Below are 25,935 nucleotides of genomic sequence, written 5' to 3'. Positions count from 1 at the left end.
AGTGAGCCACAGCACAGGCCCCCCCAAAGATTTCTAAGCTCCCTCCTTCAATTTGTGTCTTTGATATCGCTTCTTGTTTTCAGCTAGAGGCTTGAAATTTCACAAGGAAAGAATGAGTCAAAGGAATCAGCCTAAGGAACCAGCATTACAAAAATGACTAAGTATATTAATACTAATAATTGTAGCTGTCCCATACAGTGCTCCTTGTTAGGTATTCCTTTAGTCTCTTAGTGGCTATTACTCATTTAATTCATTCAAAACTCTATAAGGTAATCATTATTCCCTATTTACAGAGAACAAGTCTATGACTTTACAATGATGTGAAGTCATTCCTAACATTACATAGCTACAAACTGCCACAATTTGAACCTAAGCACTCTGGATCTGAAGCAACATTCAAAGCCACCTGAGCTCATTAAATTAGTTAATCAGTTATTCATTTTTCTCATCAAATATTTATCAAGTACGCACCATGTTCTCAGCACTGTGATAGGCCCTTGGGCACACAGGAATGAGTTATATCAGATGTGGTAGCCGCTCACACAGAATGTAAAGCCTAGCAGGGAACATGAATATTAATCACATAGTTACACAAACACATGTGAAATTGTAATGTGACTGGTGCACAAAGGAGGTATGTGTGATGCCTCGAGAGTCAACCAGGGAGACAAAGGAAAAGTTCTGCTGGGAACTGACAGATGCACTAAATACAAAGGACAGGCAGCCTTAAACAAGACAGAGAGGAAAAGGAAGAGATTCCAAGTCAGATAAAACACCTCAGACAAGTCTGTGTGATAAACAGGAACAGGCAGAGTACTAGTAATTGGTGGAGAGCTAGCACGGAGGGGATGACAGGGAAGGAGAGGAAGAAGAGTGCAAGACCAGGCTGGGAAAGTCCAGAGCACAGACCTGGCAGGGGTTTGCAGGCTGTGTTCAGTTACACCTTTACCTTATGACTTTTCCAAACACGGAGAGTTTCTAAATGGGATAGGTGGATGGCACAATTACATGAAAAGATTTGTGCTTTAAAAGGATCATTCTAACTTTCATGTGAACAATGGGAAGAGGATCAGCATATAGAATCGAAAGAAACAGATTATTGAGAGTCTTAAGTGAGAGTTGTCTGTACTAGGATGATGATTGTGATAAAGAGAAGTACATAAAATCAAAGTATTGTTGGCAGGGAAGTCAATTGAACTCTCTTGGCAAATGGGCTAAGACATTTTGGTCATGTACAACTATTTTGGGTTTTTTGACAAATAAAAATAACCCTAAATTGTTGAGATGAGTGAAGCAGATGGCTACTACATTCCAATGAAGGCAGGTCAAACCAAATTCTTTCATATAAATCAGTTGGTTTTTTTTTTTTTTTTTTGAGTGGGCAGTGAGAGAGAGACACACAGAGAAAGATCTTCCTTTTCCGTTGGCTCACCCCCCAGTGGCTGCTGCGGGCGGCACACCGTGCCGATCTGAAACCAGGAGCCAGGTGCTTCCTCCTGGTCTCCCATGCAATTGCAAGGCCCAAGTACCTGGGGCATCCTCCACTGCACTCCTGGGCCACAGCAGAGAACTAGACTGGAAGAGGGGCAACCGGGACAGAATCCAGTGCCCCGAATGGGACTAGAACCCAGGTGCGGGCGCCACAGGCAGAGGATCAGCCTAGTGAGCCGTGGCGCCAGCCTAAATCACAGTTTTAAAACAACTATTAACAAGGAGACCTATGAGGCTACTTTAAGAAAATTCATGGAAAATAGTATTAAACAATGTTTATTTTGGCACAAAAGTTTTGAAGTTCATACATAGGTTTTTTATAACATATACCTTTCATGAACTACCTGAAGACCTTTCTTGCGTGAATTTAAAAATTTTTTTGCATCAAAATGAAAATATTTAAATTCCATTATCCTGAAGTGTATATATATATATATATATATATATATACACACACACAGTTTATATAATCTCTTCTATAAGGTAAATTAAGCTCTAATTCTCATTTTATATATATATATATAATTTTATGTATATATATATATATATACACAATGAGGTATATCCCATTATGCAGAACAAATTACTCCACAACTTGGTGACTTGAAACAACAGTAAATATTCACTATTTCACAGTCTCTTGTAGATCAGGGACTTGAGAGCAACTTGCTGGGTCATTTCAGTTCAGGGTCTCGCAAGAGCCTAGATGTTGGCTGTGGCTGTTAACTTAAGGCTCCACTGGGGCTAGAGGATCTGCTTCCAAGATGGCCCACACACGTAACCGGCAAGTTAATTATCAGCAGAAGACCTTAGTTCCACCCGACGTGCATCTCCCCATACCACTACATGAAAAGCTTTACAATATGGTGACTGTCTTTTTCCAGAACAGATAACTCAGGGGAGAACAAAGTGGAATTTTCAATGTCTCTTATTGTTTAGCATCAGAGATCACATGCAGTCAATTCAAGAATATCTGACTGACTACAGAGGTCAGCTATTTGATATGGATGAGGACTGCAAAGATGAACTGCAAGGATCACTGATATTAGGTCACTGAGTATGTCCCCCAAAAGTTCATGTGCTAGAAACTGAATCCCCAATGCAGCAGTGTTGAGAGATGAGGCCTTCCAGTGATTGAGTAATGAGTGCTCTGCCCTTGTAATGGATTAATGGAATAACCCAGGGGTGGTTTTGTTATAAAAGTGAACTCTCTCTGACAAGCCTGCTCAGTATTTCCACGTTCCCTCCATCACGTTATGTTGCAGGAAGAACAACATCAAAAGATCTTTGGCCATACTCTGGGACTTCTCAGCCTCCAGATTCATGAACTAAATAAATATCAGTTCTACACAAACTACTCTGTTTTTGGTATTTTGTTACAGAAAATGGACTAAGGCAGTCTCACTGAGGATTACCTGAGGTTGGCAATCATATATGGCTAACTACAACATGCATGAAAGTTTCACTTAGGTAGATACAGCAATCTTTTGAACTGGGAATCAGGCAACCAGATGCCACTGAATTAAGAAAATTGGATATAGAATGTTTTGGAGATAAAATCTTAGACATAGGTTATGATGCTTACTATGTTTTCATATTCAATTCTGGAAAAGTAGAATGTGTAAAATATATTAGCCAATCCACATACTTTGAACAGCACCAATTTCATTAATGAAAACAAATTGCTAATACTCACTATGCTAGCTAGCAAATTCTGGTGTAGTCCAAGATGACTAAACACAGTGCATTTGTTATGATTTCCTCTGGAGTGTGGACTTTTGATTAGCTGACCATATCTGAAAAGGCGAATTCTTAATTATAGCAAGCAACAGTATTTATTGATGTGGCCCAAGTCAACTCACAAATATAGTCACTCATAATAACACATTATCCATGCTTAATTATTTGAAAGTAAACTAAAGACATCATAATACTGTACTTGACTGGAAAGTGCAACTAATGAAAGAAAAAACTATCCTGACCAAAGATAGTAGCCAAATGGGTCTGCTCATACTGGACAGAGTGATTTACCATGAAAATTACTGAATGATTATTAGCAAGGCATTTCTGGCACTGGCGTGTGTTGTAAAAAAAGATTTTAATTTTTAAAAATATTTATTTTTATTTATTTGAAATGCAGAATTACAGAAAGAGACAGGGAGACAGAGAGATCTTCCATCTTCTGGTTCACTCCCCGAATAGCCCAGATGGCCAGAGCTGGGCCAGGCTAAAACCAGGAGCCTGGAACTCCTTTGAGGTCTCCCACATGGATGTCAGAGGCCCAAGTACTCAGGCCATCTTTTGCAGCTTTTCCCAAGTGCAGTAGCAGGAGCTGGATTGGAAGTGGAGCAGCTGGGACCAGAACCAGTGCTCACATGCAGTTCTGTTGTCACAGGCGGTGGCTTAATTGGCTTGCACCATAATGATTTCTTGCTTATTTTTAAGTACAAAGCATTTAAATTATATTATAGGGTTTATATTATAGAATTACATGAGTCAATACTTTCAGAGCACTTAGTACAAGTGCTTGGCACATAGTAAAACTGTCAGTAAATGTTACTGATGGTGGTGATGATGGTGATAATGGTGGTGGTGGAGATCATCTGACAACTTCAGATAGATCCATGCTTCTTCATGATTGCCAATTGTATTGAACACTGTTCTATGTTACCTGATTTGTCTCCAGAGCTAAAGCTATTGTTCCTTCAGTTGCTGGGAACACTGTTGACCGACAGCTCTCAAAATGTCAGCTCCACACAGGAATTTTCCTCAGCCTTCCTCAGGGTCATAACCTCTTCCTGGGGTAGTGTTTATTGAATGACTGGTTATGGATTCACAATCTGGGACACCTATGAAAGGGTACCCTAGCTTCAGAGCCACGTGCAGGATCAGTATAGGCTTTCTTATAATTATATCACAGCCCAGAGGTGAATACAAAGAACATTCTCTAGGCTGGTGCCATGGCTCACTAGGCTAATCCTCCATCTGCAGCGCCAGCACCGCAGGTTGCTCTCCTTCCAGTCCAGCTCTGCTGTGGCCCAGGAAGGCAGTGGAGGATGGCCCAAGTGCTTGGGTCCTGCACCTGCATGGGAGACCAGGAGCACCTGGCTCCTGGCTTAGGATCGGCACAGTGCGCTGGCCATAGCAGCCATTTTGGGGGGTGAAACAACGGAAAAAGGAAGACCATTCTCTCTGTCTCTCTCTCTCACTGTCTAACTCTGCCTCTCAAAAAAAAAAAAAGAGAGAGAGAGAGAGAGAGAACATCCTTTAATAAATTTTACTGTACACAAATCTGATTCCTAGTGTCTGCTTCCCAGGGAACATGACCAAGAATGTCAATATTATTTAGTAAATTAGAAGACTGAATAGACAAACATATCCATTTTATTGGTTAGTAACAGTTAACACAAGGTGTAAATTTGAGACAACATATTATATAATAAAAAGCAGAGCTGTACTTTATTTGGAAGATCTACAGGAGAATCAATATTCTCAGCCTCCTTCAGCTGCTGATGGCTGTTGGCATTCCTTGATCTGTGGCCACATTCCCCCAGTCTCTTTCCCCATGATTACACTGTCTCCTCTTCACTGTGTCTTTTCTTCTGTCATATGAGGTTACATGACATTGGACTTATGGCCCATCATATAATCCAGAACAATCTCCTTATCTCATGATTCTTCACTGTGTTGTATCTACAAAGATCTTTCTAGAAAGTAAAGAGACATCCACTGGTTCCAGGATTAGGAGATGAAGTTGTCTTTTGGGGAATGGCCATTTACCCACTACATCTTGTTTAAGGATACATTTTCACCCCTATTTCCTCTAAACTTTGCCTCTTCAAGTTTTGAGGAAACTGAAGAAAACTCTTCTTTCTTCATCATCTTAAGTTTCAAGACTTATGTCTTTAATTTGAGCTTTTGACCACTTATTTCTTAAGTTCAGTCTATTCCTTTGCTTCAGTTACTTTTTTTAGGAAATGAATATGACACCAAAGAAGAGAGGACTTAATTAACCAGCAAATACAGTCATGTGCTACCTAACCACACAAATGGCATACTTCTGAAAAATGTGTTGTTAGGCAATTTCATCAGTATCACTGTACAGTGTGACCATCTTAGAATGTACTTGCATCTTAGAATGTACCTAGAATGTACTTGCACTGGAAGTGACTTCAAACAATAAAGTGATGCAGAAAACATGAAATGTATGAGTCTACTTTTGGCATAACACAACATATTGGTCTACAGAAAACTTTTTTTATAAGTAGGAATAGACTCTAAAACAATGATAACAAGTATAGTAAATGTATAAACCAGTAAAATATTTATTATCATTATAAAATGATATGTATTATATGTAATTTCAAGTGATAAGCTTTAATATTGATTTTTACCATTTTGGCTAAAACTGACTTGTCTGGAGATTTGACTATTATTTATCTCCTTTGATTTCTCAAGAAATCAGATGAATAACTCTGGGTTTGTTGATGTGAGGACTTAACCTGGGTGACTCCATTTTGGTTTGGTATGTTGGGACTTAGAGTAAGAGCTCCATCTAAAACAATGGCCTCCCATAAATTTAGTTTAACAGTATTAAAACAGAACTAAACACAGGTTGGCTTGACCCCACAAACATGTCTTTTTATGGTGTCTACCTACTTCTCAAGTTTCCTTTGTAGAGATGAAGCAAAACCTTAGTAAGGGAGTTCTGCTTTCTTTGTCAGCTCTAACCACACATCAGAGGCTGCAAAGAGGCTTTTCCCTTCCTTGACCATCTCCTAGCTCTGAACAGAATTTTAAAAAGACCATTTCTTTGTCCTCTTAACAGTTTTTTGCAAGTCTCACCTCATTTAGGGACTTCAGGTTTTTTTTTTTTTTTTTTTTTTTTTTTTTTTTTTTTTTTGACAGGCAGAGTGGACAGTGAGAGAGAGACAGAGAGAGAAAGGTCTTCCTTTGCCGTTGGTTCACCCTCCAATGGCCGCCGCTGCAGCCGGCGCACCGCGCTGATCCTGGCAGGAGCCAGGAGCCAGGTGCTTTTCCTGGTCTCCCATGGGGTGCAGGGCCCAAGCACCTGGGCCATCCTCCACTGCACTCCCTGGCCATAGCAGAGAGCTGGCCTGGAAGAGGGGCAACCGGGACAGAATCCGGCGCCCCAACCGGGACTAGAACCCGGTGTGCCGGCGCCGCAAGGTGGAGGATTAGCCTATTGAGCCACGGCGCCGGCCGACTTCAGGTTTCTTGACATCATCCTTTAGGGCCCATGTTACCTTCTTATAATTATCCTTGGTATGTTGTTGCTCTCTTTCAAGGTTTCTGTCACTTCCAATTAGCCAATCAATTCTTCCTCGTTGGTCAGAATTAGGCTCCTCAGTTTCTCTGCTGGGACATTAAATCATGAGAAAGGCAAGTGAAAAACTTTTCATATGTTTTGATTTTAGCCACTGAAACTTTCAAAAGGTGAGCAACTACTTGGATTTTCTTTGTTGATTGCTACATTACTACAGATGCTGACAAATATATACTATAGGGCACTGTGGTATCAATAATAAATTATTTTATCAAGAATTGCATGAGGCATTTCATGTTTGGAGCCAGTTTTCAACCTGTTAGATAAAACATTTCAAGGCAGTTTCAAGCTTTCCAGTATCTTCATACATGTGGTTATTCTGATACACTCCCATTTCTCATCCCCCACTCAAGATTACCACATAAAGCAATACTTTTCTTATTTCTAATAAACTAATTTATTTGTGTGTCACATTTTCAGTGTAATCCCAAACCAGAAAGTGAGAAGTGAATGTGGGGAGTATGACCTCTCCAAAACAATATATGTCAGGAAGTCTACAAAGATCAGCAAGCAAAGGGCCATGAATTTGGGTGGGAAAAAAGATTATACCTTAATTTTGCCTAACTTCCAAGTAAAACTTAAAATTTCTTCCAATTGTGAACATAGGCAATAAACCAGAGTACTATTAGAAGTGACCTTTTCACCTATAAAAATCACAGATGTTTTCCTATTATTATTGTAAATATCTCAAGATATAATTGGTGCTCATTACTTCAAAATGATAGATATTATTAGACCCTCCACTTAGATTTTATTTAATGAATTAATAAAATACTCATGTATAGTACACATTTGTTAAGCATGTTCATGACTGTATTTTAGTATTGGTTTAACTTATAATCCTACCCTGCATTGTAGTTTATGCGCATATAGGTATTACTTCAAAAAAGGCTCTACAGGTTCCATCAGAGTACCAAAGGGTTCCATGATACAAAAAAAAAGGTTAAGAATGTCTATTATGGCCTCTGTTACTGTGGGTAAGACCATATAGTCTGGCATCACATTATATGGATCCAAAATCTACTGTGTTACTTATGATATGACTTTGGCTAAGTTTTGTATAGTCTTTGTGACTCAGATACTTCATGAGTAAAATGGAGATAATACCCACTTAAAAGTTTCATTATGAGAATGAAGTAATATCTGTCTGTAAAGAGCTTAACCCAATAGCAGATACATGGTACACTATATAAATCCATAGCCACGCAGACAAAAAAGATTTCATTCAGATCTTATTTACATTTATTCCACATACAGGTTTTTTTCTTATTGTGTTGTCACTAAGATTTAAAATTATGCTGTTAAATATTGAGCAGCTTAAAATGAACATTTATAAAATACATGTATGGTATAAAGAAGAAAGACACAACAAAGAAACATACATCCACCATCCAGTTTAAGGAGTAAAGGGATTATTTTAAAAATAATGAACATATAATTTTTATACAAAGAATGACAATTTTGACGAGTGCAAAAGTGCTCTATTAGTAATCATACCAGGAAAATAGGCAAATCAGGACTCTTTCAGGAAAACCAATGTGTGTCATCACCATACTCTGAAGATCCTTGTATGCCTCTTCCTCATTCCATCCCTTCCTTCTGCAGAAAATTGCTACCTTCAGTTTTTTTTTTGTTTTTTTTTTTTTTTTTTTTTGACAGGCAGAGTGGACAGTGAGAGAGAGGACAGAGAGAAAGGTCTTCCTTTGCTGTTGGTTCACCCTCCAATGGCTGCCACGGCTGGCGCGCTGCGGCCGGCGCACTGCGCTGATCTGATGGCAGGAGCCAGGAGCCAGGTGCTTTTCCTGGTCTCCCATGGGGTGCAGGGCCCAAGCACTTGGGCCATCCTCCACTGCACTCCCGGGCCACAGCAGAGAGCTGGCCTGGAAGAGGGGCAACCGGGACAGAATCCGGCGCCCCGACCAGGACTAGAACCCGGTGTGCCGGCGCCGCTAGGCGGAGGATTAGCCTAGTGAGCCGCGGCGCTGGCTGCTACCTTCAGTTTTATAGTTAGAATCTTTTAGCTTTAATTTGCAGATTTACTTCTTAAGATATTGTTTACTTTCATTGGTTTTTTAATTTATATAAGCAGAACCCTACTGTAATATTCTTTTGTGAAATTTTTTTAGCTCCATATTTTGTCATTGAGATTCATCCATGTCCATGGTCTTATAAATCATTTTTTGTACCACTGTACTCTACTATATAGGTATACATAATGTATTCAACCACTCTGCTATTTAAAGTCAGGGGAGTTGCTTCCAATTTTGACTGTTATAAATAAGAGATATGCATCTTCTTGTTCATGTCTCCTGATACACATTTTTTCCTGGACCATAGAAGGTATGCACCTTAAAGTGTATTAGATAATGCCAAGTTATTTTTCAAACAGATTATATTATAAAATTTATAGCATAATTAGTAATGTGTATTTAAGTATTTTGATAACATTGCCAGACTTCATCACTTGTGCTTAACTGATAGGTAAGGACAGCTATTTCTTCACAGTTAGGTATTTCTTCAAGTTTTCTCCTGTATGACTTGTCTGACATGGGCATGAATGAGGGTGAGATGGAGGATATTATCTTTTTTATTATTGAATTGTAGTAATTTTTGAACAATCTGGATGCTAATCTTTCTGCGAAAAATTCATGTTACAAAGATCTTCCAGTGTGTGACTTTTTACTTTTCCTGTGGTGTCATTTTTTCCTTTTTGATGTTTTAAAAACCATATGTAATATAATGCAAAATAGAATAAGCCCCCAATTACCTATTACGCAGTTTCAAAAATTGCCAACTCATAATCAGTCTTGCTTCATTTACACTACCAACTACTTTCCCCATCTTAAATTTTGAAACACATCCCAGACATTATACCACCACATCTCTAAATATTTCAATATACATCTTTTAAAAAAGCAGGGATATTTGAAAGTTACCATGGCTATATAAAAATAATTTTTAACAATTCATAGCATCACCAATATTCAATAAGCATTCAAGTTTCTTAACTATCAAAGTTTTTTTTTTAATCTGTTTGGGGATGGGTGCTAAGCCTCGCAGTTAGGAACCCAATTAAGATGCCCACCTCCCACATAAAAGTACCTGGGTTTGAGTCCCACTTGCTATTCCTGATTCTAGCTTCCTGTTAATATATACCCTGGGTGGCAGAAGGTAATGAATGGCTCAAGTACTTGGGTCTGCCATCCTGATGGGAAATTTGGAATGAGTTCCTAGCTCTTGGCTTCAGTCTTGGCCAAGACCTGGCTGTTACAGACATTTGGGGAATGAAACAATGGATGAGAATTCTCTGTGTCTCTTTCTGTCTCTGCCTCTACCTGCTTCTCAAGTAAATACATTAAAAATGATTATTTTAAGCATTTTATTAAGCCCTGTGGTCGGCAACCTAAAAATTGTACCTAATGCACCCTATCCCTGGGTATTCACTTTCTTGTGTAATACTCTTTCATGCTAGATTTGGTTTGGTCTGTGTGATCAACAGGCTGGTGACATTTGCGTGATGATACATCACTTTTGATGCTGGGTAAAACAAGATATAAAAGACAAGGTGGCTTCTGCCTCTTTCCCTTTACCTGGATTACCTGCTTTATGGAGGGCCAAGCTGCTCTATGGAGATGCACATATGCCAAGGAAGCAAGATAGTCTGCTTCACAGTCAGTGAAGAACTCAGTATCCTGCCCATAGCCATGTGGCTAACCCATCCTGGAAGTGGACCCTCCAGCACTAGTTAAGACATCAGATGCCTGCACTCAGCTGATAGCTTTACTGCTACCTCACAAGAGACCTTTAGCCAGAACCACTGAGATAATCTTCTCCTGGGTATCTGATCTTTCTGACACTACATGAGATGAGGAATATTTTAGCTTTAAATGCTGCTTTGGGGGTGGTTTGCTACGCAGCAATACAAAACTAGTGTATATTTTGGAAGTGGCATATTGAAATAATAAAAAAGCAGACAAGAACAGCACTCCCATGCACTGATCAAACTCCAAGTGAATCAAAGGGCAGGGCCAGACCAAACCTGGAAGCTTTGAACTCAATCCGAGTCTTTCACACAATTGTATGGCAAGGACCCAACTACTTTAGCCATTACCTGCTGCTTCCTACAGTATGCATTAAGAGAAGTCTGGAATTGAGAGTACAGCCATCAGAGGAATGTGGGAATTCCATTTTCTTCCTCAACTGCTAATCCACTGCCCACCCCTCAATTTGAATTTTTAATTGCAATCACTTTCATTGAGTAGGGGAGAATTGTCATCTCAACTCCAGAGACCTAATACTTGAAGATGGCCTTTTTAAACAAAAAATAGATTATTTAATGTTTTTCAATATTTTGTGAATATTTCCCATAAAGATTTTCTAGAAAATTTGTTAACTTATTCATAGTCCATATTTTAAAAAGATATAAGGTTATCTTTTAAAAAATAATTCTCTAATAGTTCATTTCTACTAGAGAGAAATGCAATTCATGTCTGCAACATTATATATTGAATCCTTTCAAAGGTCTTATCTAATAATTTATCTATAGATGTATTTCTTCACTTCAAATTATTATTTTGTTGTTGTTTTTCTTCTCTTACTATGCTACTAAGATTTCCAACAATGTACTTGTTCCTGATTCTAAGGGAATACTTCATTTTAAAATGTTTGTTGCAGATATTATTCACTTAAAGCAATTCTACACAATCTAAAATTTTCCCAAAGATTTTATTTATGTCTATTTTTGCAAACTTCTTTTTTGCATCTATTGAGGTAACCACATAGATTTTCTCCTCTATTTACATTCAAAATACACTCTTAAGCTAAATTCAACCTGACCATGTTCTTCTTTTCTTTTTTGTATATATTTTCTATTTAGGATTTTAACTTCTGTGTTCATAAATTTGACTAGACTATAATTCTTATTTTCCTTATGAAGTTTCAGTGACAAAGTTACAGAACCCTAACAAAATGAAGAATGGTTTATATAAGACTGAATTTACCCATTCTGTGAAGGTTTGGTATAACTTGGTATAATTCTCTAGATATCATGTGTTCTTTTTTTTTTCCTTTGGTGTTAGAAAACACCTAATTCAGTTTATTTAATGACTGTTGTACCATTCCTATTTTCTATTTCTTGTTGAATTAGTTGACAAGTTAATTTTTAGAAGCTACTTCATTTATATTTCCCATTTATTATAACATTGCTCATGATTTTTCCCCAATCTTTACATCATTTGTAACAATGTCTCCATTTTCATTTCTAGTATTCTTTATTTATGACTCCTCTTTCTTTCCTGGGTAATATTATCAAATATTTCTCAATGTTATCAGTTTGCTAAATAATACAACTTTTGGCTTTGTTACCTATCCTCTGTATCCAATATTTGTTTCATTACATTTATTTCAATAATTTTTTCTTCTATCATCCATTCTTTCCTACTTTGGGTGGCTTATTAGCTTTAATTTTTAGTATTAGTTAATGTAAAGTTTTTAATTTTTCTGAAAGTATTTTTACTTACATTCTCCATGGAGTGATATGTACAGTTTTTGTCATTTCTTAGTTCTGAATATGTATTTTCTATTAGTGAGAATTCATATTGAATTTGGTCCCTCTTACCAAGAAGTGTGCTTATTTTCCAAATACATGAGGTTTTCTAGATTTCTGTTGCTACTAATTTCTAACTTAATTACATTAGATAGAAATTGTGATCTCATAATTCTCTGAAATTTTAAGACAATTAATGGTTACTTTTTGTAAACAACTCAGAAATGCTTATGTTAGTTTATATTTAGTAATGATGGATGGGGCATTTCTTTGAAAAATAATTAGAAAAGTTGGAAAATTTATAAAATAGACATCTGAAAACATTAGAGAGCTAATGAGCAGTGAAAAATCCAGAAGGGAAAAAAAATCATTTGAATCTAGGCTTTATGACAGCTCTTCCTCTGAGATAATTCCTGAGAAATGGCTAAGAAGCTAGATAGAGTTTCTAACTGATTTGAGTTAAACAGACAAAAACTGGAGTCCAGAGCTTGCTCTGATACACTCCATATGCTTTGAGTTGGCACCTTAAAGGTCTATACCTTGAGAGACAGTATGAGCTGGAGGTGGAAGCTGGAGGTAGATCTGTTCATATTCTAACCATATCAATCACCTGTTGGATTATCTTAGATTACTAGTGCCCAAAATTCCTGCCAGAAGACACAAATCCCTTCTGTGGGCAATATCATTATATTGAACCTCAAGGTATTTCTTCACATATAATTCAAAAATTCAAAATAGTTTGGCCACTTAATAAAACAATGATAACAAAGAAGAAGCTACAGATAATATCAGGACTCCATTGTTATTAGTCACAGTTTTATATATATTTTTTAATGATTGATTGATTTGCAAGGTATGGCAGTGGGGGTGGGTGGGTAGAGACACAGAGAGGTCAGTCTTCCATTTGCTGGTTCACTTCCCAAATGCCTGCAACAGCCAGGGCTGGGACAGGCCGAAGCCAGGAGCCTGAAACTTCATTTAGTTCTCCCATAAGGGAGATAGACGCCCAAGTACTTGGCCCATCTTCTGGTACTTTCCCAGGCCCAAAAGCAGGGAGCTGGATCAGAAGCACAGCAAACAGGACTCAAACAGGTTCTCTGATATGGGATAATGGTTTCACATTATCCATTAATGCCAGCCCAGTCAGTTTCTTCTTCTAAAAAGCTATGGTTAGAATATTTAGGAAATAAAAGATCAGATTGAAATACTAGAGCGATAACTGGAAACAATAAAATAGAATCAAACAGAAATACCTGAACTGACAGCAACCAAAAGGATGTGTTTTTTTTTTTAACAGATTAGAAGTTATTAAAAAAGGAAAATAGTGGACTGAAAAGTATGAAGAACTATAAAGAAGGAAACATGGAGAGACAAATGAATAGACAACATAAGGGATAAAGATAACTGGTTTAACATGTATGTAAGTGGAGTATCAGAAGAAAAGAAGCAAGAAGAGAGTAAGGGCAGAAGCAGTATCTATTGAGACAAGAGCTGAGGATTTTCCAAAATAGACTAGAGAAATCAGATCTAGATTTACATAGAACTACAAACCTCAAAAAGAAAAAAAAAATAAGGCTTATCAGGCTTAAGACAAACACCTTAGGGGCCAGTGCCGTGGCTCACTTGGTTAATCCTCTGCCTGTGGCACCAGCATCCCATATGGGTGCCGGTTCGAGTCCTGGCTGCTCCTCTTCCAGTCCAGCTCTCTGCTGTGGCCTGGGAGGGCAATGGAGGATGGCCCAAGTGCTTAGGCCCCTGCACCCACATGGGAGACCAGGAGGAAGCACCTGGCTCCTGGCTTCGGATTGGCACAGCACTGGCCATAGCGTCCATAGGGGGAGTGAATCAATGAAAGGAAGACCTTTCTCTTTGTCTCTCTCTCACTGTCTATAACTCTACCTGTCAAAAAAAAAAAAAAAAAAAAAAAGACAAACACCTTAAAAGCAGCAACAGGAAAAAAAAGATTCCTTTGAAAGGTATAAAAATAAAATTAATATTATTTCACAGAAGATGTAATAGAAGCCAGAGAGAATAGAATGTATTTGTAAAATGATAAAGTGGCCATTAATTCAACAAAAATGTTGCTTGAAAGGAAAATAAAGACTGTTTCAACATGCAAAAACCAAGGGAATCTATAACTAGCACACATTCACAAAAGCAAATACTAAAGCAAGAAAGGAAGACATGATCTCAGATGGAACTCAAATTCAAGAAGTCATGTTGCATAATAGAAAAGTAAATGTTGGGGCAAATATAAGTGTACATTAATTGCATTAAAACAATAATTTCAGGAGAATTTAACAAATACATATTTAGCATATCTAATGTATACAACATAGGATGGGAGAGTAAATAAATTTAATGGTCCTCAGGTCCTTACTTATCCAGGAAGAGGCAGAATACAAAATTGTCCTAGACACTAATAAACCAAGGTTCCATGCTGTAATACACGAGTTAAACACTAAAAGGATGGGACAGAAAAACTGGTATAATTAAATATGATCAATTTAAGAGGCAAAATAAGAGAAGCATAGGAAAGTGGAATGAATTTAGAGAACAAAAATAACAGATTTAAATCCAATGTGTTAATAACTTTTGTTACATATAAGCAGATTAAGTATACTCCAATTACAAAACAAATGCACGGGGCCGGTGCCATTGCTCACTTGGTTAATCCTCCACCTGCGCCACTGGCATCCCATATGGGCACTAGTTCTAGTCTCGGTTGCTCCTCTTCCAGTCCAGCTCTCTGCTGTGGCCTGGGAGGGCAGTGGAGGATGGCCCAAGTGCTCGGGCTCCTGCACCCACATGGGAGACCAGGAAGAAAGCACCTGGTCCTGGCTTCAGATGGGTGCAGCTCCAGCCGTAGCGGCCATTTGGGGAGTGAAGCAACGGAAGGAAGACCTTTCTCTCTGTCTCTCTCTCTGTTTATAACTCTACCTGTCAAATAAAAAAAATGCTAACAGAGTGTATTTTTAAAATATATTATTTCATATCCTCAGGGTTAAATGCTCTACTTTTTCCCCATTGCACTCACAATAAAATCCTTTCTGGCTTTCTAAGCTAATATTATCTAGCCCATTCTTATCCTTCCAAAGTTCTTAGTTACTATGCTTGAGCCATGCAGGCTTTCTTTTGGCCTCTGAAATATTTCAAGTTAGATCATGCCTTCTACTTTCTCCAGCTTTTGCAAAGCTGGGTTCACATGTCAAATAGAAACTTTAAATGTTATCACAAGCTTTCCTTAATCACCTATCTAAGACAGTTATTTTAATTTTCCACTTAATAATTATCACTAAATTTTTCTTATTCATTTATTTACTAAGATGTAATTCTTAAGTAGCAGGAACCATGTTTACTTTGTTTACCACTGTTTTCCCAGAGTACAATGAGTGTTCCATAGCTGCTACTCAGTATTTAATGAACAAGGATAATTTAGGTTTTAAACAGTTAAGTACTTTTCTATGGTAGTTTCTTTATTGCCCTTGATTTTTTTTTTAAGATTTTATTTATTTATTTGTAAGTCAGAGTCACAGAGAGAGAGAAGGAGAGAGAGCGAAGTCTTCCATCCGCTGGCTCACTCCCTAGATGGCCGCAATGGCCGGAGCTGTTCCGATCCAAAACCAGGAGATTCCTCCAGGTCTCCCATGAGGGTGCAGGGGCCCAAGGACCTGGGCCATCTTCCATTGCTTTCCCAGGCCATAGTAGAGCTGGATTGAAAGTAGAGCAGCTGGGAATCAAACTGGTGTGCCAGCCCCAACCCTTGATGGTTTTTAAAAGATGTTTCTGATACCAAAAGTTATCAAATGATATCAAGATCCCATGGCAGACTTTAGTAAGTGAACCAGTGGGATTGGAGCTCAGTCTGTAGTTCTGCCCCTCAAAAAAAAAAAAAAAAAAAGTGATAGGTATTAATGGTTTTAAAAGATCCAGTTTAAGCCGGGTGTGGACAGAGGAAATTAACTTTTTGTGGTTGTCTTAAATATGCGAGAATGCTTTTCACACTTCAACTCATCACAAAGCCCTAACATGGAAACAAAACTTTTCTCTAAGATTGCACTCATAACTCCCTTGTTGAAACTACTGAATTTCTTTTTACTTTCCATCATCCACATTCTTTTTCCTTTTCATAATTCTCCCCTTTCTTTGCATCCTTGTCAAAAATTCCAATATATTTTAAATAAAGAAATAGGCAAATTTCTCTACCTCGAAACAGGTAGCCAACAGAAAACACTTTCATTCTCTGAGACAAAAGAGATTGGGTGACATTCCCTTAAAACATATAATAAACACATTTTAATCACTCAAAAGTTACTTGTATAACAGGTGTTTTTGTGCTATAATAGACATAACTATGTCAAACATGAACATTAAAGGGTATTATTAACCAAGGATTATTCATCAACTTGAAATACACCAAACAGGGAACAAAGAACTCCATGATCTATTAAAAATGGTAAGTGGATAACAAAAATCATGATTTCTTTTTGTGATTTTACTATGGCACCAATGGACTCCATCCCGATAATAATTCCAGTCTTGCTGTCTTATGAAAGGAGATGCTTTGTGAACCTCAATAAGGCTGCCAGGTATAGGACGGATCCAAAAACTACAGTGTCAGAAATGAAAGAGTCAGACTTCACAGGAGGCACTGTCACTGACAGGCTGATAGCCACCTTCCTTCTTCACTCTCCCTTCCTCCAGGATAGCAGCTGCTTCTCAGATACAGCAGCAGACAACTCCAGTTCCTCTGTACAACACTTATCATCTGCACATGCCCTGGGGCTTGTCTATTTACAGTCTTTTCCCTGTACAGGAGAAACCCAATCCTCGGGGAAGCTCTGTCTTCAATCCTTAGTAGGTTCTGTTTTGCAAACTCTTTCTCATCTCCAGCTGCTTCAATTCGTCACACTATTCATCCTCCACATAACCCGTATATGCAGTCTCTGTGCCTCTTAATAAAAAGCAGCTATTCCAAGCTTGTTTCTTTTGGCTGACCCAGAACCCCTATTCCCAGTCTTTGGATCACTTATAGCCTGGGTATCATTCCCTCCAAATACATTAATAAGGATGGAGAAACTTAGCATCCATAGTCACCCCGCTGCTCATCTTTGCTAAGTTCTGAAGTTTCCTAATTTCCCTCCTCTATTCCAACTTCGTGAAAAAACATGACAGAATGGCAAAAAGAGATCTCACGGATGACATTACAGATAATCACAATATATGTAAGGATCTCCAAACTGTGAGATAAATTTCTGAGTCTAAGGTTTTCTGTACCTCCACTCCAAATCTGACTCGAGTGCTGCATCTCATTTATAATAAAACCAAAAGGCCGAAAGGATGGGCTGGTACAGATATGAGGGGGGAAAAGAACACAAAATTGATGTGGAAATGTCATTTTTTCCATCTGATTTTTTTAATTAAAAGGAAGCATCCGTATCGGAATATATGAATCAGGCAGACTTTTCTTCAATTCCTCAGGTCTTGGAATATGTGCTTCTGGCTTCAGCTGGTATCCGCGAACAGTGAAGACACGTCTCACGATCGGATTCCACACCCTCTGGGAGGGTGGAGCTGGAGGACCCACTGAGGCAGGAAACAGAAACCACAGAGACAGATCTACCGAGACGAGGAAAAGACTCCAAGAAGGAAGCGGAGACAACTGCCCGGTTGTCTCAGCACCAGCACCGCCTGACTGTGGCCTTGATTCTCACTCAACCCGCTGGGGCTGGGGTCATTTCCACCTCAGGCACCGACCGGCGTCTGCATCCGTTCCCACCCGGAGGACGCGCTGCAGCCGACGCCACCCTACCTACCTCAGGATCCTTGCAGGCGCGCCACGGGCGCTCCGCCCGCCCACCTACCTGAGCGCGCCTGCGCCTCCCCCGCGCGCTCTCAAGGTCAGCACCGCCCCCAGCCCCTAACCTAGCACCCACGGACGTCGCCGTAGAGGACGTCCTGCGTCTCCTCACCTCTGCGTGGCGTGGGGTCGCCAGCGTTCCGGAGAGGGGCGGGATTTCCTGTCCCGCGCGAGCAGAACTTCCGGCAGAGCCGGAAGACGCGCTCGCTCGCGCTTTGGAGTGGTTCGCCGCTGCAGGACGGGGACGGGAGGTCCCGGAGGGGGCCGGCGGCTCTAGGGTGTGTGGCCCTCCACCGGTCTTTGGCGCCATGGTGAGTTTTTCTGTGAGGACAGGAGTGACAACAGTGTGGAGAAGGCGGGCCGGGAGATCAGTCTGGTGAAAGGAGCCGGTTGGGTGCCCTGCTCAGAATGGAGCGGGCTGAGCTCTGGGGTGAGCGTCTGGGGAGGACCCGCCGCTTTCCTCGGGGCGCCCGAGCCTCTGAGGAGCCAGGATCTGTCCCGCCTCGCCGCGGGGCTAGTGGGGCGGACGCCGGGGGCGTATCTGTCTCGGAGTGCGGAGTCGGTGTCTCGTTCCCTGTGTGTGGCCTGCGGCGCCAGGTGGTCCCAGAGTTGACCTTGCCCTGCTGGTCTCCCGCCACCCGTCACAGCCTCACAGTGGCGGCCAAGAACTTGAGGTTTTCGACCTTTGGCCTCTGAAAGGGGGCACTACGGATCCCCCTCTTGGAGAGGGTAGGCACTTAGCACTTAAAAGAAAAAAAAAAAAAAAAACTCGGCAATTGTCTTTCAGACCCAACCAGTTCAGTACTGGGGAGGGTGTCAAATAAAAAAAAATACGGATTTAGCAAGGACGTACTTCATAAAAGGAAAGGCGCAAAGGCGTGGAGAAAGGAGTTGTTTGTATAGGGAGAATGCCCTGATCACAAAACCTGCAAGCATTTCACAGGTTAGGACGAAAGGGTTTTTCTTTTGTAGGGAGCGGTAGGTAAGTATAAAAAGAACCCGTATGGGGAGGTGGGATAGGATGGATAGTAACCAGAGAATGTTTTACTGTAAGGAAGGCTATTCGGAGGAGGAGCTGTGGTGTATCAGGCTGATGGCAGGCCAAGTTCAGGGTCCTGGGAAGGAGAGTCAGTGTTTGGTTACTAAGAATTTTGTTCTGATTCACCTGTGGAGACAAGTGGTGGAGCAGGTCGTTTACCACTGTGAGTCTGGAGGGTCTAGGTCTGGCCTTGTCATAATCGGCAGGTGTGGGAGACAACTGGGGAATGGTGGTTCTTTTCCATAAGCTCTTTTCCCCTAACACAAAAGGATGGAGGAGCTTTCTTTTAAAAAGTAGTATTTTATTTATTTTTTTGAAGGACATTGAGAGACAGAGATCACTCTGCTGGTTCATTTCCCAAATGCCCTCAATAGCCAGTGCTGGGCCAGGGCATGGCCAGGAACCCAGAATTCCATCTGGGTCCCTCATGTGGGTGTTAGGGACCCAAGTACAGAATCATCACCACTGCCTCCCCAAGGTGCACATCAAACAGGAGTCTGGATTTGGAAGCTGAGTTTGGGATTCACTGATTTACAGGCATCCCAAAGGTGTCTTGTTGCGCGTCCCTGGAGAGACTTATTACCTTTGCTGTTTTTCAAGATCACAGGCTCTCGAAAGTTCAATATTGTCAGTTAACTTGACTGTCCAAGAGATTTCAAACCCCTGTCTGTAAGCTTCTGCCTTGGCATTTAGCTTCAATTTGTCATGCTTTTTCCAGGGCCAAAAGTTACCAGCATCCAACTTTTGTGTGATCCAACTTTTGTGTGATGGCTTTGAATGACTTAGAAATTTAAAAGTATTTGCAGGGGCCAGCTCTGTGGCCTAGGTAAAGCTGCCACCTGCACTACCGGCATCCCATATGGACCCAGCTTTTCCACTTCTCCCTGTCTTGGCTGCTCCACTTCTGACCCAGGTCCCTGCTAGTGTGCCTGGGAAGGCAGCGGAGGATGGCCCAAATCCCTGGGCCCCTGTACCCATGTGGGAGACCTGGAGGAAGCTCCAGGCTTCTGGCTTCTGATCGGCCCAGCTCTGGCCTTTGTGGCCATTTGGGAAGTGAACCAGTGGATGGAAGACCTCTCTGTCTCTCTCTGCCTCTGCCTCTCTGTAACTCTGCCTTTCAAATAAATGAATAAATATTAAAAAAAGAAAAAAAATTGCAAAACAAAGTAATATAGTTCTTGGTGCTCTCTATGTCAGATAACTTATGTCTCACATAGACTAAATGACATATATGTGTAACACTTAAGTGATTAATATTGTTTGTATTCATTCAAAGAGTTTCTTTTCCTTTTCTATCAGTGAAATTGATTATAGAGAACAGTAGAACTGAAACCAAAGCCTAATCACTGTCTCCTTACTCCCAACCCCCAATTTTACAGAAGGAAGAATCTGGGTTCTAGAAATAGGTAGTGATTTACTTAAAGTAGGTAACAAAAGTTTGGTATAGACTGGACTAAAATTCAGATCTCCATTTCTTGAGGCTCAGTTTTTGACTTCTTGATAGGAAAAGTTGAATAAAGGGTGTTCTTGAAGTCCTTGTGTTCATCATAGTCACAGAGAAACTGAATGTGAACTTATTCCCAGTATGCTGGAAGTAGAACCCCTCTCCTCATGCCAGCTCCAAAGAGGCAGTTATGTTTTAAAGTAATGTTTAAAGTTTCTCAGGGGGCTGGCGCTGTGGCGTAGCAGGTTAAGCTGCCGCCTGCAGTGCTGGCATCCCATATGGGTGCTGGTTCTAGTCCCAGCTGCTCCACTTCCGACCCCGCTCTCTGCTGTGGCCTGGGAAAGAAGTAGAAGATGGCCCAAGTCCTTGGGCCCCTGCACCCGTGTGGGAGACCCGGAAGACGCTCCTGGCTCCTGGTTCTTGGTTCCTGTGGCCAATTGGGGAGTGAACTCTGATTTCCAATAAAATAAATAAATCTTTAAAAAAAAAAATAAAGTTTCTCAGAATGTCACCTGAAAGCTAGCAGGGGCCAGATAGATGATTTTCTCCAATGGCATTATGTTTCTGAGTTCATTACTTGAATCAGTTTTATCTTTCCCAGCTGTGAAGTTGGAGTCTGTGGAAGTGTGATTGGTGTTTAGAATCTTTCAAAAGAAAAGGTTTAGCCATTAATTGAAGTCAACATTTGCCACATTTATATAATATTCAGCTTTTTTTTTTTTAGGATTTATTTATTTATTTGAAAGGCAGAATAATAGTGAGAGAGGGAGACACGGATCTTCCATCCACTAGTTTACTCAACAAATGGTTGCCCACAGCCAGGGTTGGCCCAGGCCAGGTCAGGAGCCAAGAACCAGTCTTGGTCTTCCACATGAGTGGCAGGACCCCGAGAACAACTTGGGTCATCATCTGCTGCTTTCCCAGGCACATTAGTAGGGAGCTGGATCAGAGGTGAAGCAGCCAGGACTGGAACCAGCACCAGTATATGGGAAGCCAGCATCATGAGCAGTGGCTTAACCTGCTGCACCACAGTGCCAGCCCCAGGTTGAGCTCTTTTGCACTGCTTGGGCCTAATAAAAAGAACACCAGAACTGAATTCAGAAAATCACGTTCTGCCATTATTAGTTTACATGAATTTGGTAAAATTACCCGATTTTGATAAGTGTTCCAAATTCCTCCTAGATCAACAAAGTGGGGCTTGACAAGGATTAAAGCTATTTCTGGGAGTCTGGTGCTGTGGTACACTGGGTTAAGCTGCTACCTACAGTGCTGGCAGCCTAGATCTACATGGGTTCAGGTCCCTGCTGCTCCACTTCCAATCCAGCTCCCTTATAATGTGCCTGGGAGAGCAGTGGAAGATGGCCCAAGTCCCTGGGCCCCTGCTACCCATGTGGGAGAACTGGAAGAAGCTCCTGGTTCTTGGCTTCAGCCTGGCCTAGCCCTGTTTGTTGTGGCCATTTTGGGAGTGAACAATCAGATGAGAGATCTCAATCTCTCTCTCAACTCCCTTCCTCTTCCTTCCTCTCCCTCTCTTTCCCTGTCCTTCTCTGTAACTTTGCCTTTCAAGTAAATACAGTACAAAGGCTTAATACTTAACCAATAAGAAGTTTAACAAATAAAAAGCCAAAAGACCCTAGACTAGTGGGACTATAGACAGTAGCTAAAAAATAATTGAATGGAAAAATGACAGTTTTGCCCATATACAAATATGGTAAATTTTAAAGTAATCAGATCATTAAAGTTATCTAATTCTTATATTTATGATTCTGTACTTAGAAATTTTTTCAGAATAGGTACATATTACTGGTTACATAGAATTTATTCTGATTTTCACAGTGTTTTCCTTGTCATTTTGGTTTCTTAAGTATGATTTGTCATTTCCTTTTTTACTTTTTTATACATCATGCAGGTAATACCTGAGAACTTTGTTCATGTGTTTCAACAAGTATTTAACTACTGTCTTAAATACTACAGAATGGAAAATAACTCTTGGGATACTTTTTGCTTTATTTTTGTTTTAGTTATTATAAATATATTCTGTGTATTCCTTTTCTGATGCATTATGTAGCCCAAAGTGCATTAGATCCTTGTATGTAAAATGAGATTCTTATTTTGTGAGCAAATAATAATAGAATTATGATCTAGACCAAAAATCCTGATTAATTTTTATGCTTTGAAGTTGTGGAAATATTTATAGAAAATTTCCTAAAAGAATAAAACTACACCATTGTACTTTTCTTTTTAAAAATTATAAAATTTAAACAAACAAACCTTTCTACCATTCAAGCTGGTTTGTGGGATAAAGAGTAGAGCTAGTTCCTGAAATTACAAATATTTCAGAGCTTGTTTTATGGATATAGGCATCCTGTAATAATTTACTGCTGGGATTAAGTTGGTGGGGGAAATTTTGTAAACCTCTGCCATAGTTAGTGTAAAGAAAGAAAGGGTTTTTTGTTTGTCTTTTGTTTTGTGGGGAAGGTTGGTAGGAATGTTAGGAAGAGATAATGTGGTAAATGTTATACGAGAATTGCATGTGATATGCTCAGAGAATACAGAGGAATGATACTCCAACTGCAGGCGCCAGTGGTGGTAATGTAGTATAGTGGGTGATTTCAACTGGGTTTTGAAAAGTGGGTTGGGACACTGGTTCTCAAAGTTAGATTTGCCTAGAAATTAACTAACTGATACTTGATAAAAAAAATCTTATCTGGACCCGATTGCTGGGGGAGAGGGAAGTGAAGTTTCAAATCTTATTTTTTTGTAAATTGTGCAGTTAAGTATGAAGCTGATGGTCCTTAAACCACTTGTTGGAAAATACAGTCACAAAAGACCGATGGAAACATTGGAGGTTCTTTGCTACCTTAGTGAAAATCAAACATGAGTCATTTGGAGGATGTATTCTGGTCAGGTTTTAGCACTTCACCACATAGTGGTGGAAATCTGGTTTTCTTCTCAGCTCTTTTTTCCTCTGACTTTACTACTTCTTTCCTAAAGACGCTTACTTGAAATAGTGTTAGAATGTGACTGTTCCCTTGCATAGTACTGGGTTGATTTCAGTGTTGTTTCTTTTTATTTTATTTTTTTTTAACTTTTATTTAATGAATATAAATTTCCAAAGTACGGCTTGTGGATTACAATGGCTTCCCCCCCATAACGTCCCTCCCACCCTCAGTGTTGTTTCTTAAGACTGTCTTATCCTTTGTTCTTTGATCCATTTGTTTTGTTCATCAGACTTTGGTAGCTTTCCTCAAATAGATCTTCTACGTACCTGTATTTTGTTAGATTTATACTTCAGTATTCAATTTTTTGGATGCAGGTATAAATGGTATTTTGTTCCACTTATTCATTACTGCATGTATGTGGAAAATTATTGACTTTTGTATATTTATCATATATCTTGTAACCTTGCTATAATCACTTATTAGTTCCAGACTGTTCTCAGAGAATACAGTTCATTTACCCCAAATATCCCAATTTTACATCATTATCTTTTACTTAAATAAAATAGACAGTAATTGTATTGGTAGATTCAGTATGTTTCATATTTTGGCCATAAACCATAAAATTTAGAAAAACCTGAAGTAGTTATAGCATTTGCTACTTTGATATTGAGACTCAGAATCTTGCTATCTGATTATGGTGCCTTTGTTTAAAAAAAAAAAAAAAAACCTTCAATCAGGATATGACTTTGAAAATTAAAATTAACACATGACTTTGAAAGTTTCCTTGAACAAGAACTAGATGACCTTTATAGTTTGACTTCAGACTCAGTGATTCTGAATATGTGAATTTGTAAACATTACCATATACATTTAGAAGAATGTAAATTGTAAGAATAAAAGAAGGAATATTAAATTTGTGTAGAACTTAAATGTTTCACAAAGAAGGTTTGGACTAGATTATTTAAGAGTAAATAGAGGCCAGGGCCGCGGCTCACTAGGCTAATCCTCCACCTTGTGGCACCGGCACACCGGGTTCTAGTCCCGGTTGGGGCACCGGATTCTGTCCCAGCTGCCCCTCTTCCAGGCCAGCTCTCTGCTGTGGCCAGGGAAGGCAGTGGAGGATGGCCCAAGTTCTTGGGCCCTGCACCCCATGGGAGACCAGGATAAGTACCTGGCTCCTGCCATCGGATCAGCGCCGGCCATGGTGGCCATTGGAGGGTGAACCAATGGCTAAGGAAGACCTTTCTCTCTGTCTCTCTCTCTCATTGTCCACTATGCCTGTCAAAAAAAAAAAAAAAAAAAAAGTAAATAGAATAAGAAACTGAATTTTATGTTTCCTCAATAATGTAATAAGTACATTTATTTAGCAATTAATACTTATCAGATATTATTCCAAACTCTGTTTTAACTCATTTAAATCCTTAAGAAGTAGGGGCTGGCACTGTGATGCAGCAGGTTAAAGCCCCGGCCGGCAGTGCTGGCATCCCATATGGGTGAGAGTTCGAGTCCCGGCTGCTCCTCTTCCGATCCAGCTCTCTGCTGTGGCCTCGGAAAGCAGTAGAAGATGGTCTAAAACCTTGGGCCCCTGCGCCCTCATGGGAGACCTGGAAGATGCTTCTGGCTCCTGGCAGATCAGTTCAGCTCTGGCTCTTGCGGTCATCTGAGGAGTGAACCAGCAGAATGGAAGACCTCTCTCTCTCTGGCTCTGCTTCTCTCTGTAACTACTCTGTCTTTAAAATAAATAAAATAATTCTTAAAATATTAAAATAATATTAAAATACAGGTAAATCTGTATTTTTTAAGATTTATTTATTTATTTGAGAGGTAGAGTTATAGACAGAGGGAGAGACAGAAGTCTTCCATCCGCTGGTTCACTCCCCAAATGGGGCTGGAGCTGGGTTGAAGCCAGTACCCAGGAGCTTCTTCTAGGTCTCCCATGCTGGTGCAGGGACCCAAGCATTTGAGCCATCTTCTACTTCTTTCCCAGGCCAAAGCAGTGAGCTGGATCAGAAGAGGAGCAACCGGGACTAGAACCAACATCCATATGGATTGCCAGTGCTGCAGGTAGAGGTTTAGCCTGCTATGCCACAGGGCTGGCCCAATCCTGTATTTTGTTTTACCTCTATTTTATAGATACAGAAATGGAAGCACAGCAAGATTAAATCCTCATCCATAATTACAGAGTTAATGGTGATAGAATTGCACTTTAACCCAGTCCTGTGTCAACCCAGCACTGTGCTGTGCTGTGACCAAGAACCAACCTGATT

At 40.0% G+C, this 25,935-nt stretch overlaps 1 protein-coding gene and 1 long non-coding RNA gene across 23 annotated transcripts in view; one reads left to right on the top strand and one right to left on the bottom strand.

Moving 5' to 3' along the window:
* Positions 1 to 18,476, bottom strand: part of LOC103349541 (uncharacterized) — a 156,624-nt gene extending 138,148 nt beyond the window's left edge. For 2 of the 8 annotated variants that reach the window (XR_016220456.1, XR_016220459.1), the window contains exons 1-2: positions 18,200 to 18,303; positions 6,759 to 6,867 (exon numbers count right to left, since the gene is read on the bottom strand). This is a non-coding gene — a long non-coding RNA (uncharacterized LOC103349541). The other 6 variants (XR_016220455.1, XR_016220460.1, XR_016220458.1 and 3 more) reach the window with 6 other exon arrangements.
* The window catches only part of TMEM161B (transmembrane protein 161B), a 77,280-nt gene continuing 69,313 nt past the window's right edge, over positions 17,969 to 25,935 (top strand). For 2 of the 15 annotated variants that reach the window (XM_051854027.3, XM_051854023.3), the window contains exon 1: positions 18,406 to 18,554. Coding sequence is in view for 1 of the 15 variants with exons in the window: in XM_008261921.5 (XP_008260143.1) it covers positions 18,552 to 18,554 (3 nt within the window). In the remaining 14 variants the exon portion in view is untranslated. Of the gene's footprint in view, positions 18,284 to 18,396; positions 18,555 to 25,655; positions 25,733 to 25,935 lie in introns of those variants that run through there. The other 13 variants (XM_089312997.1, XM_089313000.1, XM_089312993.1 and 10 more) reach the window with 12 other exon arrangements.

This window comes from Oryctolagus cuniculus, chromosome 14 (assembly GCF_051225735.1).
Source record: "Oryctolagus cuniculus isolate XC-2025 breed Fujian yellow rabbit chromosome 14, ASM5122573v1, whole genome shotgun sequence".
Classification (NCBI taxonomy): Eukaryota; Metazoa; Chordata; class Mammalia; order Lagomorpha; family Leporidae; genus Oryctolagus; species Oryctolagus cuniculus.
The sequence above is the reverse complement of the archived record's forward strand: the minus strand, read 5'-3'. Positions and strand labels throughout refer to the sequence as shown.